Raw genomic sequence first — 16,958 nt, forward strand, 5'->3', positions numbered from 1 at the left:
TGTTCAATAATTCAGTATGGCCCCTGAGAGCTGATGGCTAACTCCCAATGGCCCATGATAGGAAAAAGGTTCCCCACCCCTGATATATCGGATAAAGATACATTTCATCTTTTGTTTATTGAGAGTTTATTTATATATTTATTTATTTTACCTACTGTTATTTGTTTTTTTTGAAGATGACTGTAAGGCCAGCTCAAAAGTGACTCCACCTGAAGATGCAGAGATGAGTGATGATGAGTACCAGACACCTCTTGCCACACCCCCAGAGTCCCCACCCCCTGAAGAAGATTTGCCTTTGAAACAACAGTTCAAAAGCCCGGAACTTCCCAGCATGAAATACCCAGATAATATGCTGGCCTACAGCAGAAAACTTTATGAAAGGTATTCCCTGGCATTTAAAGACCTGCAAATTATGGTTGGTCGCTATAAGGACAATTGGAAACATCTTCAAGAGAGCGAGGTAGGACCTACACATGTGGTAGAAAAGTTCAATGTGCTGCTGCAACTAGAGCAGAGACTCCGCTACACATCAGATCCTCAACTGCCTGGAGCGGTGCTTTCAGGAACTCTGCCAGACCTTAAGATTCATATCAACCTTGAGAAGATGTCCGCCCTCAGGAGCTGTCTGGCAAGGCTAAAAAGTCCAGCTGCGAAGGACCTCGGAGACAAACGCCAAGAGAAAGGCCAGAAAATAAGGTCCTTTGATGCTTCTACTCTTCGTCATGAGAACATCTTTCAGAGGGAAGACAGCTCATGGAAGCTTCATGGTTCAGCTAGGAACCTCACTCAGAGTGTGATTACTTTAGAGCAACACACACGGGAAGTTCTGGTGGAATCCCGTCTACTCTTGGCTGAATTCAACATTAACTACATGCAGCTAGGTGTGGAGAGTGATGGTCGTTATCTATCTGTTCTCAAGGTGTTTGGCACAAATGCTCATTTTGTCAAACGGCCCTATGATGCTGAAGTCTCCCTGACTGTCCACGGGCTTTTGCTTGTTGACACGTTGCAGACCTATGGATCAGACTTTGACTTGCTGATGGCTTCTCATAAACATTTCAGTTTTGATGTACCCACAGGCAGACTCAGAGAGAGCCATGCCCCATCCCCTATGTCATCTGATGGGAGGTCTCCCCAGCATCAGGGCCACCATACTGAGTCTGGCATCCCTTTGGATAGTTCCATCCTCAAAGACCAGGATGCCCTTATTAAGCTTGAATATCAGTTTGTCAGCTCAGACTGCCCCTCCATGAACCTGGACAGCTCCCTTCAGGTGACAAACATGCAAGTTAACAACTTGGACATCATTCTCAACCCTGAAACCATGGTAGAGCTACTCAAGTTTCTCCAGAAGTCTTTCCCGAAAGAAGAAAGCACATGGCCATCATCTCCACAACAATCCACAACACAACCGGATAATGAGGGAGAAGAGGAGACCTATCAGGCCACTTATGACCAGAACAAAGAGCTAACTGTAGAGATTCACCGCCTAAACCTTCTTCTGCTTCGAACGGTGTCCACTGGAACTGTTCAAGGTCCAGAGAAAATTGGGTTAAAGATTGCCACAGCCAGCATCACCAACACTAAGGTCAATGTGTCCATGGGTAGTCGTTTGGAAATCAATGGTTCACTTGGGTCCATGCAGCTGGTGGACCTGACACAAGAAGGAGGCCGAAGCCAGTTTGTGGTCAGCATTGGCAATGTCGAGGATCACATCTCAGATCTTGGTGGATTACCATTCTTTGCCGACACAAGATGTTCCTCTACAGAAGCTTTAAACTTCTGCCTCCTTGAGAAATCCCAAGGAGAGTGTTCATTGCATCTTCAGATGGCATCCTTGCACTATAACCACTCAGCCAAGTTCCTGAAGGAGCTCAGTTTGTCTGCTAACGAGGTAGAAGACAACATCCGCTCCTTATTGAAAAGTGCTGCCTCCAAAGTGTCAACAGTACTGGCAACAAAAACGGCGGAGTACAGTGGCATGGTTTCTCTCTTTGAGTCCCCCCCACGGAGAACTCGTACTCAGAGTCAAAGCTTTGCTTACCCATTTGAAGATGAAGAATATGCTTCGCTAGTGGAGCCAGAATCCAGCTTGGAGAAATTCTTTGTGAAGCTTACCCTTAATATCAGCATTGAATCTCCAGTTGTTTCCATTCCCCGTAAACCTGGGCACCCAGAGCTGTTGGTCGGTCATCTGGGAAGCATAACAATCCAGAATTTTCTTTCTGGGCAGGACTCTGAAGGCGAGCGATTACAGGTGCTGGTGAAAGATATTCATCTTTATTCACTCAATATAAGTGATCTCTTTTTGAGGAAGGCGCCCAGAAGCACCAACATTTCAGGTTCCAACTCACTGCCTTCCCACAAAGGGAGCATCAGTCATGAAGAACCACAGTTCACGCGTCATGACTTCTTTGACTGCCTCAACCGCGGAAAGGGTAAGTCCTGATAGTCTTGAGTACCGTACAGGCCCACTGCAGTCAAAATGTCTCACTACTCCCACCCATGTTTGGTGCAATGCAGATGCTGCATGACAAAGGAAGACATGATTTTAACAAACTTAGCTGATAGGCTAGGCTACCTGCTCATGTCATACCAAGATGGAAAACTGCTGGGTGCTAGTTGGGAGGGAATAAAGATGTATATAATATGCCTAAAGTTTGTGTGTACCCTTTGTTTTCATGCTTTTTGATTGCACGTATCTATGCAGACTTGTTAATTATGTACTATTTAAGGTTTATTTATAGCCTGGGACAGACTTGTGTATAGTACATATACTCGATTCATTTTTAGCTGAGGAAAGAAGCAGGACAAATTATTCCACAGTGGTAAAATCACCGGGTCACAGTATAAAGCCTTGTTTCTGTATATGTCTGCAGTATGGAAAGTAAAATTGGTTGTAGTTACAAAAGCTTTTTCATAAGCCTTGAATTACAGGCTTTAGAGGTCAAGGTGTACCATGCTGCAATATACAGTGTGTTACGCGTTTTTATGCCTTTGGATATGATATTACATTGTGCTCAGTACATTTTAAGTTGTGACTTCTTTACATTTTTAATTTAATTAATTTTCTTCTTCAGCCTACCATATACTGAAAGACACCACTATTCAGTTTACAATGGAGAAAGTTCCCCCTGCTGATGACATCCAGTTTACCTACTTGACCACAGATGAGCCCTGCGAGAGCACTGGCTTACTGCGGATTGAGGGCAAACTTGTCAACCCTGTTCAGGTATAACATATCTCTCTATGTTCTATGTTATAACCTAAAATGCAACTTGATGTTTGACAGCCATGTATAGTAAAAGATATCCTAATTTTTTAAATGGACTTGATGATGTGGGATTAGTTGCTGATGCTTAACTTTAAATGTTGTCTCCCTGGTGATAGGTGTTCCTTTGCAAGCCTGTGTATGAACAAGTTCTTGAGACGCTGGATAATTTGTCCCTGATTGAGGCTGAATGTGTTGCATCCAGCCAGCCCCCAACACCACCACCTCCCACCCCCTCCTCCACCAGACCTCACCGTTTTCCTGACCCCCAGGGGGGGCTGTTTGCCAGGGATCCTCCCAATATGAATTTATCATACTCTTCGCTCTCTTCTCCCTTGCCGCTGCAGTCTCACAACCCCCCTTTCCATCCACCCTCATTCACTCAGGTGAGAGTCACCTTACACGTGGCAGAACTGCAGGTCCAGCTAAGTGCCGACCTTACCCAGGGCTCACAGGGCTTAGTCAGACTTTGCTTCCAAGATCTGAAGGGTGATTTCACCAAAGACCACCCGCACTTACTAGCAGTCCAGCTTGCTCTACGATCACTGCTGATGGAAGACCTTTTGGAGCAGAAGCCTGATTCTAAGTACAAACAGTTGATGGTGTCCCATGGAGCCCCCAAGCCATCTTCCTTTTTTCCAAAAGCCTACCTGTCCCAAAGCTGCCCGTCTGCATCCAATGTCCTCTATCCAGAGATGCCTCGCTCACTGCCTGCCCACATGGAGGAGGCCCAGAATGTCTTCCAGCTTTATCAGAGGCATCCTTGTACCCCCCCAGCCAACTGTAGCAAATGTCATAGGGACCCAGATTGCCCCAGTACTCCCCCGCCATCACCCACCTGTGATGCATCCTCAGAGTTAGCCCCAGACTTTGATGACTCTCTAGTCCACATCAATGTGCTCCTGGTGGACCAACAACACCCAGAATTTAAATCTCGCTATGGCAGTGTGGGGCGAAGTGTGGATGTTGACTTTAATTGCCTTGATGTTTTGATTACACTACAAACCTGGGTGGTTATCCTGGACTTTTTCAGCATCGGTTCAACCGCCAGTAATCATGCAGTGAAGGTGCCCAACGTGTTCTCACAACCTGGGCATCCTCTATATGAACCAGCAAATGATGAGGACGACTCAAAGGACGTAATCAACACTAAGCTCGACCTCAAGGTAGGCCCACAAGATTTGGCACATCCAGTTGGAGTGGTTTGGTAGGTTTAAATAATATATGTCGAAAAATGCAGTTATATAGTTCAGTTGAGTATAAAAGTGTGTATTATTTTCAGTCGGTGAAAGAATGTTCATTTCTGTAATTGGAATAGAATAATAGAATCAAAAACAATGCAACAACTGAAGGATACATTTTTAGAATATTCTAGCCTTACTGGAGAGAAGCTGTATGCTGATCATCAAAGTTTTAAAGTGACTTCATCTGTCTGCACTCTTATTCTTAGGTTCATTCTCTCTCTCTTGTGCTGAACAAGAAAACCAACGAACTTGCCAAAGCTAGTGTTTCCAAATTGACTGCACACTTTGAAATGTTAGGTACGTATGAACATGATAAAAATAACTTCTATTATTTTGTGTACACAACAACAAATATGCAAATGTATGATATCACCTTCACTTATTTTTTAGAGGGCAACTTGGCATTGCAAGGAAGCCTAGGAAGCTTGTCCCTAAGTGACCTAACCCCACATGGGGACCTCTACAGAGAGCGCTTCACCACACAGGGAGGAGAGGCCCTAATCTTTAACATTCTCAAGTATGCATTGCAAATTTGTTCAATATAAAAGTAGTGCATCATTGCTTTAACATTCAGAATTTGTGAATTGGTCTCATATCCGTTATTGTCCATCCAGATACAGCCAACCCGATCCTTTCCTGAAGCGGGATTGTGACATCAAGGTATCGCTGCAGATGGCCTCTGTACAGTACGTTCATACCCAGCGTTTCCAGGCCGAGGTGGTGTCTTTTATCCAACACTTCACCCAGTTACAGGACATACTTGGCAGACAGAGGGCTGCAATGGAGGGCCAAGCTGTACGTATTGCCCATGTATCCCTTAACCTTGTTTAATTCCACAAAGCATGCTCCTTTAAAGATTGTTGCTGGTGTATGTTTGAACATGCACCAGCATGAGTGTTGAAAAAGGTGGGCTTTTTTAATTCCAATTTGCTTGGACAATTTTAAGGAAATGTCTGTTTTTCAGAATAGTTTTTTGTTCAACTCATATGTTGTCTTTTTTGGGGTCTGTTTGGTTTTAGTCTTACCAACCCTCGGCAATGGTTATGGAGTAAAACACTAGCATTTCCACCACATTTCGTGCTAAGAGACCAAATATGATCTGTCATTAGGTGCTGGAAAGTAAACAGCAGCACTGTTCCTCCCTCTTTTCCTCCTCCTCTTCTTTTCCCCCAGGTGCGGGACCATCCTCAGCGGGCTTCCCGGATTCTCCTAGACATCAAAGCTGGTGCTCCAGTTCTCCTGATCCCAGAAAGCTCACGTTCGCCACGGGTCATTGTGGTCAATCTTGGCCAACTGAGAGTGTGCAACAGCTTTCTTCCTGTGGGTTCTCGTGGGACCTTCTCCTTTCAAGATAAGGTAGAGAAACTCATTATGTCACATGCCCGTTTTCCCATTTCCTTAACAATCATTCATACAGTACCCTCCCTCTCTCTTTTGCATTTTGTGGGATTACATTTTTTTTTATTTAGAGGATTAGACAAAGTTTGCCACACTATCACCTTGGTTTCCTACAAAATGAAATAGAAAACTCACTATGTTCACTAGGCCTGCACAATAAATTTCTTTTTCAATAATATTGCAATATTTTTGTATCACAAAGAAGGAATTAAGTATGTATCTAAATAAAACATTGAGTAAATGCAGTGCAAGACTTTAAAGGGAAAAGCAATACATACCGGTAATACAGATTAGTTTCAGCGATATTGACTACCACTTAGATGAAACTCAGATTTTTATGTCATTCATAGATTCCTACAAATCCCTTGATTCAGTGGAAGAGGAAACAGTTCGGTAGCTTTGAAACATGTCCACAGTACAATATTAAAAGCTCATGTTACAGCCAGTGTTCGCAGTTTACCTATTTATCTTAGTCGCGGAACTGCTTTCAATTCTTATTAAAAAAATAATAATAAACATGCATAAGCCAATATGCAGTTAGTACAGCAATAATGAGTTAGCTATATAAATATATATATATGACAGATTGGTCTGCCTTTTAATCTCTACCAAAGTACTTCGAGAAAATTGATTTAATCTTTTCTTTGAAAACTCACTCATTTACCTGACTACAATTTTGTATCTCTTTTCCTTTCCAAAAGGAGCATGAACTTAGTACAGCCACAAGGAGCAGTGACCAGGAGAAATCTACATCCTCCCCCTTCAGCTCCTCCTCCTTATCTGGTTTGAACGTGAGCAGAGCACAGCCCCCGGACACAGGAGGGGTCCTTAATGAGGGAGATCTTCACAGCTCTGGTTAGTATCTGTGGGCGCCATAGTTTCCGAATGAAAGAAAATGCACCTACTGTAGTGCTCTGTACTGTCTGTAGGTGGTAGAGTACAGACATCTGAAAGTATGGACTTGAATACTAAGCCCACCTTTTTTAACTTATCACATAATGATAGTTGGGATTACACATTTGGTTTGGAATTTAATGCTGTGTAGAAAATATGATACTTTACAATAGAAACACAACAAAATTACCCTAAAAATCAGCCACGTTTAGATTTTAGTAACCTATTTCACTCAAAGAAAACAGTGATTTTTCATCCTAAGATTTGTACATATCCATTTGTATGATGGCTCGGACAGAATTGACCCGATTGAAGCTGTAAGCTACTATAAAAACTGTTTAACTCAATGCGCAGCTGAGATGTCAGCAGACGTGGGATCACACAATGTGATCTAAACATAATTGGTTCCAGAGAGGGCCAGGGCTTTAGTTTTGTGCTCCTTCACAACCTTTTTAACCCACTTTTCCTTCACTATACACTTCCCTTTACTGAACAGACTTTACAGTATGTTTGTACTGCTTTGTTTTCTCTATTAGAAGACCATGTGTGCCTGTTGGACTGCATTGCTCTGGACTTGCAGGAGATGGATGTTTTTGCGGCGGAGTGTCTCCCTTGTCAGCCGCTGGGCAGTGGTGGTAAACCCCCCAACTCCTCAGACCTCATCTTCCCTTCTTATTTGGTCAATCGCACAGGCGAAAGCCTTCTGAGGGATCGATGTCACCTCAAACTCAAAGTGGAACGAAACCTGGACAAGTGAGCTCCATATTTTTTACATACGAAAACTAAAACCCAAGATAGGACAAAATTTAATGTGCCTATATTTTCCTGGAAATTCGCTCGCAAAGTAAGTATTGGGATATTTAATTCATTTTGCATGGGCTCTGCTGTTTTTTTACATTATGGCTATTCTCTCATAGTGTCAAGACTTAATACATTTGACAAGTATTGTCACTTAATTCTTGTATGAGTTTGTCAGTGGCCCTAACACAAATAGATCAGGTTTGTTCTTCCCATTTAAATGAACTCTGTAGCTGCAGTAACGAGGCCTATACCGCAATGATCTGTTATCTAGCTATCAACTCGTACAAATTGCATACAGGTCTAGATTATTTGTTTTCCTTGGGAAACAGGGACTTAAGCCATGCAGTGCCAGACATGACTATCCATGGCAGCCTATCCTCAGTGCACTGCTCCCTGGACCCAGAGCACTACCAGCTTATCAGAGGGCTGCTGCAAAATAACTTGGGTGAGCCTGTGGAAGAATTCCTCCGACCATATAACCTGCAGGACCCCAGCACCTATGTAAGTAACCAGGCAACACCACGCCAAATCTTCAATGTTTATTTTACATTTGTGCTTTGGTTCTTAATCAAGCTGATGAATTGTGAATTAAAACGTGGTTAGATTTGTAACACTTGAGGGAGGATTAGTGAATTTCTTAGATGATTCACTCCTTGTATATTACATACTGTAATAACATTATATTTTGCTTATTATAGTTATGATTTATAAGTTACCTTGTAATTTAGCAATACAAAATAATTGTCAGTTGCTTTACTTAACACTTTACTTTAAAGTGATAGTTAAGAATTTTACACATACATGCAGTGCCGGAGTTATAATCATTATAATACTAACACGATCTTCTCTTTCTTTTCGAGAGACGGTCTTGAGTGGAGATGTTTACATCAACCTGTCCTTTCTGGTGGATATGATGGATGTGAGTCTGGAGTTAATGGGCAGCTGCAAAGCCAATGAACCGAACGGCTCACTGGCCAGGTACGCTTGATTATTTGGTTAATCATTCAGAAAGCTTCCCATACAAAAATTACATTAATTCCACTAAAAGGTGGGCCAAGACCATGCAGAAGAAGGAGGAGAGATGTGCGTTTGGTTATCAATACACCACACAAACGAATATTTGTTTTTCCTTTTCTAAGGTTCGATTTCATGAAATCCAAGCTTCTCTTTGAGAGTTTCTCCAATGGTTCTAAGTCTGTCAATCTTGTGTCTCACTCACTGTTGGCATATGACACTCGATTCACTGGCTTGAGCAAAAGATTTCCTGCAGACAGTCGAGCCAGACACAATGCCTTTCACTGCATCCTCCAGCCCTCCAAAACGGGAACAAATCGGGCATCGCTGCAGCTAGAACTGCATTACAGGTATCATTTTATTATCATTTTACTTAGTTACAACATTATGTCATCCACAGCACATTTTGTTTATCCTAAACATGTTCCCACAGATCCACACGTGACGCTTCATCCTTTACGGTGGTCCTCAACAACCTGAGGGTCCTTCTTATTTTCGACTGGCTTCAGCTGGTGCATGACTTCTTGCAGGCGCCAATGGAGAGGGGCTCTGCTGGGGCCAATCCTCATCAAAATTATCCCAGCAGCCTCACCAGTGACTTTGGCACCACCAGCAGCACCACTGGAGCTGTCATGCCGAAGACGGTCAAGAGTGGTGTGGTTACCAAAAGGTCCACTGTGACGTTAACGCAGGAACACTGCCTGGAGGTCAAGATCAACGTAACAGGTTAGAAGAAGCATGTTCTGTTCTGTTGCTGGGATTGTTTGTATTCCAATTGTAAGCAGAGCTTGTGTGCTTGTATTATTTCCACTTTAGTAACTTTGAGAGCTTCTGATTTTACCCTGTCCAGATCAGGGATTGTTTTTGTGTCTGTGCCCGATTTATTCATCGTTGGCTGTATTCAGGGTTGGTGATCGATGTTTGTTGTGTAATTGGGGCTGCTTAAATGAGTGATTTTTAAATGAGTGAAATGACAGATTTGTGTCATTTAGAATAAAAATCCCCTGTTTACCATTTTGTTGGGACTTGTCAAGAGTTTGGGAATACTGCACATACCTCTGTCAACCAGTTGTGGAATAGGTGCAGGGCATCACTTTGCAATGGCTAAACTCTGTTTCTTCATAGAAACTCAAGATAAAGATGTTTTTTTTGCACGGTTTGCTTTTTATAATGTGCAATGTGTTTTTTTGTTGGTCAGGCACAGAATTTGTGGTTGTGGAGGACTCATCATGTCTGGATACCAATGCTATCATTCTGAAAGGAACCACTGTCCTCACCTACAAACCCCGTCTGCTGGACAGACCCTTCTCGGGCAGCCTGGCTGGAATAGAGGTAACAGCTCCCTTCATCACAGTACCTTTTCACAATGAAACTACAACTACTGCTTTGGTGTAAAAAAAAAAAAAGTGGCGCAACAGGTGCAATGGAGAGGCAAAAGCAAGACAACCCCCAAAAATGGAGCATGTGGTCTCTCTCCCTATCCTTCCTGAGTGATTCTTGTGGAGTTTTGTGTTCTGCTTGTGTCCTTGTCACTACTGGTAGCTTGAGACGGTACCTGCAGCCCAATCAGGTTGTACAGGTAGTCCAGCTCCTCCAGGATGACACATCCATACATGTGGTCGCAAAAAGGTTTGCTGTGCCTCCCAGCACAGCCTCAAGAGCATAGAGGAGATACCAGGCCGTTGGGCCCATCGACAATACCATACAAAAAGGAATAACATTGAAAATCTGCTGTTATAACCTGGTATTGCGACTACGCTTAACGCAAATTCTATTCAATCACTCTGTGCATATACAGGTGTTCTCCTGCCGGCTAGGCAGTGAGCAGGAGACTGCACTGTCGATCATCGACCCTGTCAATGTTCAGGTGGAGCTGTGTGGGAGCCCGACATACCCAAGCAGCTCAGGTCTGCTGGACGCGTTCAACGTGGAGGACGTCCCACCTCTGCTGGAGGTCAGTAGTTAAAGATGTGTTGGATTCAGATACGTTGAACATTGACATTTTGCCATGGGAAATTTGATTCATTACAGCAGAAAAGTATAGTACATCTTTAATGATCAAAACTCTTTTCAATAGCAGCCCAAGCTGTTAAACCTCTTCAGTATGTTTCTCTGCATCCTCATCTTAAAATTGCAGTTCTGCCAAGCAGCATAATCTAAAGACCAAACCTGTTATTGATGTTTATTTTTGCAGAATTTGTTTTTCATTCTACCCTCTGAACCAATGAAAGGCTTTTAGTTTGAATTACACAGCATAGTCCTGCAGAAAATGTAATTATTAAGAGGGAAAGCTGGCAGGTTGGCATTTGAAAGTGATTTCAAGTGTATATGCAATTTCCTGACAGATCCAGTTCCCTGCGCTGGACATTCGTCTGTCCTACAATGACATTCAGCTTTTCTTAGCCATTGCCAAATCCATCCCGACTGCCAGCGCTTCACATCCCTGTGATTCTGACACCACATCTTCAACAAGCACTGCGCCATCTGCTGTACCTAAGGATCCCTTCAGACAGAAGTCAGAGGCCCTTATTGGTACGTACAAATTAGCTCGTCGTCCTTTTTTGTGTACGATAGTGGGGAAGACAGTGAAAGAAACGTGCTGGTCCTCTCATGGATGAAAAAATATTATTATTATAATAATATATTATAATTGTTCTCATCAAAAGTCCCATTTATCAGTGTGTGCGTTGTGTCCGTAGAGGGCCAGCTGACACATTTGCAAGATCTTGGCTTTCGGAAAGAGGACTGCAAGAAAGCCCTACTCCACTGTAAAGGTGAGTAAAACCTTCAATCATCTGCATCTACACTTTGTAACCCATATTTACTTGTTGAACATAGAAATCTTTGTCTTAAAGGCCAGCTTGACCAAGCTGCCACATGGCTGTTGGAGAATGCTGAGACTGTACCCAGCCATCCAAAATCCAGGTTTCACTCTGGCTCCAGCAACCACTCTGCGCCTCTGTCTGGGGTGGAGGTTAAGGCAGAAAGTGTCTGCATTTGCTTCATAGATGATTGCCTGGACTGTGACATACCACTGGCTGAGTTCACCTTCTCCAGTGAGTATGTTTGATATCAAACTACATTTATGTCCACAACAGGATAGATTGAAACTTGACGTATATCAATGCTGTTAGTACCATATTAAAACCATCTTTACATCACACACCTTTTCACAATGTTGCAGGTTTATTGGTCCTAAATGAGCAAGATAAGGTGTTATATTTTTAGCTTGTTTTATATTTACAATTTCATTTTGACAGTGTTTGCAATCGTAAAAGCCGATGCCATCACAAACAAAGAATTGTACTGCATTATAACTAAATATCGTTCCTGCAGAATTTTCCTGAAATGTTGTGAAATAATTTTAAGGCTTTTTCAACTACCCATTACAAGACCTTACCCTGTCCAGAACCTTTCGGCCTGTCTTTGTTCTACTACACCAACACCTACATTTTACCCCTGGCATTTAGGTGACGCTTCAAAGATCAAAAAAGTAGTTTAATGCACAACACGATCTCTATTAAACGTTGTGCATTTAATAAAAATGTCTTTTAAACGGGGAACCTCAATGAATTTAAGGACAGATTTCTCTAATCTCATGTTGATTATAATCTGAATTTGTCTTTGTTGTGGCAGGGCTTTATGTACTGCAGCGCATTGGTTCCACCCAAGAAGGCAACGCCAGCTTCACGTTGTTTGGTGATTACTACAATCGAGAGCTATCAGGTAATGATGCTGTCGACTCCAATGGTCACTGTCAGTCATAAAATAACGTGAGAATTATGCCACCTTTGTTTAGTCATGATAAATTGTTGTTTCAGTCTAATGGTGAATTGTAGATGTTTAAAGTCTGGGTGATGCTTTAAACTATTGAACTGCTTCACATGTTCACAGTGCCAACCAAAAAAAGTAAAAAAAAAACAGGATTCATATAGTGCCTCACATTCAGCCATTGACTCCCTGATGGAGTTTGGCACCTTTGATGGCTCATGCAAGGGAGAATAAATGTTTACATTTCCAAACTATCACTTGAATGTAGTTTCCACAAACAGTGTGTTAATGTGTGTGCGTTAATGTGTGTGCGTGTGTGCTCATGTGCTCAGGCTGGGAACCCTTCATTGAGCCCTGGCCATGCTTCCTGTCCTGGCAGCAGCAGTCTGCCGGCCGTCTCCAGCCTCCACGCCTGAAAATGGGAATTCGCGCCAAGCAGAGACTGGACATCAATATTACTTCTGTCTTGTTGGGTAACTAACAGCCTCTTCACCAATTGTTATTATGATCAGTTCTAAAGTAATGTCCGAGTGATATTGGACAAGATCCCCTTTGAATACTCTCGAATACTACTTTCATGCCTAGTCTCTAGCTGTGGACACAAACTGCTTTCAGTTTGGCCTCCACTTATGTGTCTTCAGTTTGAAAACAGTGGGCTCCTACATCACTGAGGATATCACGCACTGAAAGGAAAAGTACAGTGTTTTTGTTGTAAAATTTATTTTAAAAACACTTTTTCTAAATTCATTAAGCAGGTCTTTACAATAAACCTATATAGAATTTAGAATAGAATTTATCTTGGGGCGGTGAAACTACAATATCTAAATCCCACAAATCACAAACGCTGAGCATACTGTATCTTCATTTGGTCTTTCCAGAACAGTACAACACCACCAAAATTTCCTGGTTGACTGATTACTGTAATGACGGAGAACAAGTTCCCCAAACTTCAGCTGCCCTGTCCTGGATGGGCTCTTCAGTTGACTCCCCCAACATCAAACAGAGTAAGTTCCATCTACACAGAAATATCATCATAATCAGTGCAATTATATCAAGTCAGGTCAACTTTATTTCTATGGCCCAATATCATATACAATGTCATAAAGGGCTTTATAGGCCCACAACATCAGAAAAATTCCTGACCCTGCCCAAAGCCCTCTAGGTATATAATGAAAAACTCTAGAGAAAACCTTAATGTATAAGGAAAAAGGAAGAAACCTCAGGAGAGGCAATTCCTAGAGAGATTTTATACCAATTCTATTTCCAGCAGATATCAAGCACTCTAAGAGGAGGCAGCCATTTGTGCCATATGCCCTGCGCAACCACACAGGCTGTACAATATGGTTTGCCACCCTGACTACAACGCCAACAAGGTAGGTGGACCCATACCTCTCTGATTCCATGGCAATCACCCCCAATTATAACATCTTAATGTGAACACAGACAGCATTTTTAAGACACAGGCTACAAATCAAGCACCATAAAGCACAGGGGACTGATAAAGATACTTTATTTGGGGATTTATTTTACTTGCACAGGGGAAAGTAAAGCCAACAACAGCTGTAAAAGAATAATATCGCATGTAATTTTAAACTTGAACTTTGCAGCATTGGGTTGCTATACTGTCTTGCTGCTATGTTCAATGTTGGCTCAGAGAGTATATTCTTTTGACATTTGATCCTGAAACGATTTTAGTCCTCAAGGATTACTTTCCCATAATAGCTTCTTGGTGCTGTTGTTAGGAAAAATAGTGCCCAAAGAAACTTTATTTTACCAGGCGTAACACCTTTCCAATTTGAAATCCACAAGATGACTAAGCTTTTATTGTGGCATGCATCTAATTTTTGTGCTGTTAAAGAAAAAGTTTGAGAACCACTGCTTTAAAGACACAATCCCAAGTAATCAGCTGTCCCACAGGGTGGCACTGTCTCATAGCAGTAGTGCTGACTCCATCGCAGATGTCCATCGCCCAGGAACTGATGATACTCACAACATTAGTCACTGGAGAGAGGTGCAACCTGGGGAGGAAATACCCTTTGAGTTTGAAGCCAGAGAGAAACTGCGCCACAGGTACAGCTACATTTCTAACAAGGACGATTTCAAAAATCCGGATTCCTGCTTTTTGATTTGCTGTATGTGTTTTTATTTTAAAGAAGGAAATGTTGAATAGCAGCAGAACTGGGACAGAAAATAATGAAGGCCAGTGTTTCCCCAAGGATGTTTCCCATATCCAGAAAGCATAACACTCAACAGACTTATTTTAATAATCTGAATCATTGTTTTGCTATACCACCGGATATAATTAAGTTTCCGTCCACATCTACGTGGTCCCACTCAAGTGTCCGACTGAAGTTGCCAACTCTAAATCATCCTTGCTGTGCTCAGCAAATAACAATCATTGCTGTAAACCTGTCCAGCACTTTATCTTATGATATTGTTTAAACTATATTGTAGTCTATGTGAAATTTGAGTATTTATGTTAAACATTGTCATGAAATTGGTGACTCAGCTTGTCTCTTCTTCTTTACAGACACACCCATGAATTGAAGTTGCACCAACTGCTGGTTCGGATTTGTGGTTGGGAACCCGTCAAGCCAGTGTCTGTAGATAAAGTGGGTGTTTTCTTCCGTTACGCAGCTCCAGATCGGAACAACTCTTCCAACACTGTGAGTGAACAACTCAAACACAAAATAATTTTTATAATATTACTATTTCACAATAAAAACAGTACTTTTGGAAGTTATTTAGTCTCCTCTGCCCTTTTGCAGGTTGGCAGTCCTGTAAGCAGGACCAATATTATTCACCCACATGTCTACGTAAGTAAAAACAAAGTCTTGCTTCTAGAGTAGCAAAAAACAAATCTTCTGTGAAAAATGTCCACGTCATTGAAGTTGCTGTATTACCCTGTGAAACTGTGATCAATCCAAGGAAGCCATTTTAGAAACATACCACCAAGGGCAAATAGCATCACAGAACTGCGTTACTTCATTCTTTATATTTTACTGGCTTTTTTCATCATTTATCTTAAGAGGCATCACAACAGCGCTTCCTCATGTGCATGCAACTTCATAGCTCTAAATCAAAGCATTTAACTTAAATTTGCCGATTTGACGTTTCCATTTTACTTTACACCAAAGGAAGCAATATACAGCTTGGCTTATAGAATCACATTAACATGCTGATTTGAATCGGCGTTTACCTGGAACACTCCCGAGAGAACGTGTCAGCAATGGGATACTGATCAGATTTTCAATAAGAAGGACTGCAGCTATAGTGACACATGTTTAATATGAATTACAAGTGTGTGTGATTCTGTTTTTCTGTCCATTAGTTCTCAGCCTTGCCTCCCGTGAGAGTAGTCTTTTCCATCACGTTGGCAGGCAGTGCTAGGAAGGTAATAACTGTCCGTTCAGCCCTCATGGTGAAGAACCAACTGGATGTGCCTATGGAAGTCAGACTCGACAGTCCCTCTGCTCCAGACAGTACGCTCCAGAAGGCCTCAATTTACAATTGCTTTCATTCATGAAATGTTTTATTACTTATTATAGATTGTTGTTTTTTTGCTGCCTTTATAACTTAACTATTTGGGTCAATGTTTCAATAGAACCAGTTGTCCTGCCTCCTATCCTGCCTGGTGAGGCCTTGGCAGTGCCTCTCCATCTGACGTCTTGGCGACTGCAGGCACGACCCAAAGGCTTTGGGCTGTTCTTCTGTAAAGCTCCCATCCACTGGACTAGTGTGGAGCAACCTGGCGAGATATCCAGCAGTAAGAGAGAGTGCCAGTCAGCAGACATTGGTGATAACCTTAAACGCAACTTCAGGTAAGTCTAATTTCAATACTAGAAGCCATATATGTGCTGCACAAGATCAGACCACCTGAACAGTTTATAGGGGTTTGAAAAACCTGATCATAGTGATCGGAGTGCCAACCCATCCTCAAGCTATGCCACTTTCCACCTCAGTGAAAACACGCACAGTGAGCAAACACACTAGGCGCTCTGGACATTCATTCCCCTGCAGTGAGATGAAGAAGTATTGCCTCATTCATTTACCTGAGGCAGTACTTATTCATATCGCTCCTTCTCTGGTCCCGCGCCGAGCCCCCCTGGAGTAGCTCTGCGCCCCCCACTTTGGGAACCACTGATATAAAGAGTAATCTACTATAAAGAACTTGCCAACTGTAATTTTACCGAATCAGTAACTGTGCAGCAGTTAGTTTCAAATATGGTCAATTATGTTGTGTAAGGGATTGGAATAGAATGCTAGTCAACCTTGCATGATGACTGACAGGCACTTAAACTCCTCAGTGTTTCATGTCAAATTCTCTGCATATTCCTAAGATTCTGTATGAAAAATTTATCCATTACACCTTGAATGAGTTTTTTATTGAAACGGAGAAGAAAAGAAAATTCCGATCACTGTAAACCTGTCACGTACAGTAACAGTAAGCATAGCACTCTGCTTACTAATGGCTATAGGTCGTCATTGATCCAAGAACTGCAGTCGGTTCAAATTTTTCAATTTCAAAAGAACTTCCAAAAGATTAGAAATATTTTTGGTGGCAC

The 16,958-nt window shown here is 42.2% G+C and overlaps 1 protein-coding gene across 3 annotated transcripts in view; it reads left to right on the plus strand.

Moving 5' to 3' along the window:
• Positions 1-16,958, plus strand: part of vps13d (vacuolar protein sorting 13 homolog D) — a 39,866-nt gene that overhangs the window by 10,245 nt on the left and 12,663 nt on the right. For 2 of the 3 annotated variants that reach the window (XM_076167061.1, XM_076167062.1), the window contains exons 19-45: positions 177-2,438; positions 3,081-3,232; positions 3,391-4,437; positions 4,722-4,812; positions 4,906-5,032; positions 5,130-5,310; positions 5,689-5,871; positions 6,615-6,768; positions 7,344-7,560; positions 7,938-8,109; positions 8,471-8,586; positions 8,748-8,972; positions 9,056-9,348; positions 9,821-9,954; positions 10,421-10,576; positions 10,968-11,154; positions 11,322-11,396; positions 11,478-11,678; positions 12,259-12,348; positions 12,726-12,866; positions 13,272-13,397; positions 13,661-13,766; positions 14,311-14,463; positions 14,924-15,059; positions 15,162-15,209; positions 15,725-15,875; positions 15,998-16,214. In XM_076167061.1, the coding sequence (XP_076023176.1) occupies positions 177-2,438; positions 3,081-3,232; positions 3,391-4,437; positions 4,722-4,812; positions 4,906-5,032; positions 5,130-5,310; positions 5,689-5,871; positions 6,615-6,768; positions 7,344-7,560; positions 7,938-8,109; positions 8,471-8,586; positions 8,748-8,972; positions 9,056-9,348; positions 9,821-9,954; positions 10,421-10,576; positions 10,968-11,154; positions 11,322-11,396; positions 11,478-11,678; positions 12,259-12,348; positions 12,726-12,866; positions 13,272-13,397; positions 13,661-13,766; positions 14,311-14,463; positions 14,924-15,059; positions 15,162-15,209; positions 15,725-15,875; positions 15,998-16,214 (7,141 nt within the window). The remainder of the gene's footprint in view (positions 1-176; positions 2,439-3,080; positions 3,233-3,390; positions 4,438-4,721; positions 4,813-4,905; positions 5,033-5,129; positions 5,311-5,688; positions 5,872-6,614; positions 6,769-7,343; positions 7,561-7,937; positions 8,110-8,470; positions 8,587-8,747; positions 8,973-9,055; positions 9,349-9,820; positions 9,955-10,420; positions 10,577-10,967; positions 11,155-11,321; positions 11,397-11,477; positions 11,679-12,258; positions 12,349-12,725; positions 12,867-13,271; positions 13,398-13,660; positions 13,767-14,310; positions 14,464-14,923; positions 15,060-15,161; positions 15,210-15,724; positions 15,876-15,997; positions 16,215-16,958) is intronic. The other variant, XM_076167063.1, reaches the window with a different exon arrangement.

This window comes from Genypterus blacodes, unplaced genomic scaffold, assembly GCF_046128005.1.
Source record: "Genypterus blacodes isolate CSIRO-AG114 ecotype Tasmania unplaced genomic scaffold, CSIRO-AGI_Gbla_v1 ptg000156l_1, whole genome shotgun sequence".
Lineage (NCBI taxonomy): Eukaryota > Metazoa > Chordata > Actinopteri > Ophidiiformes > Ophidiidae > Genypterus > Genypterus blacodes.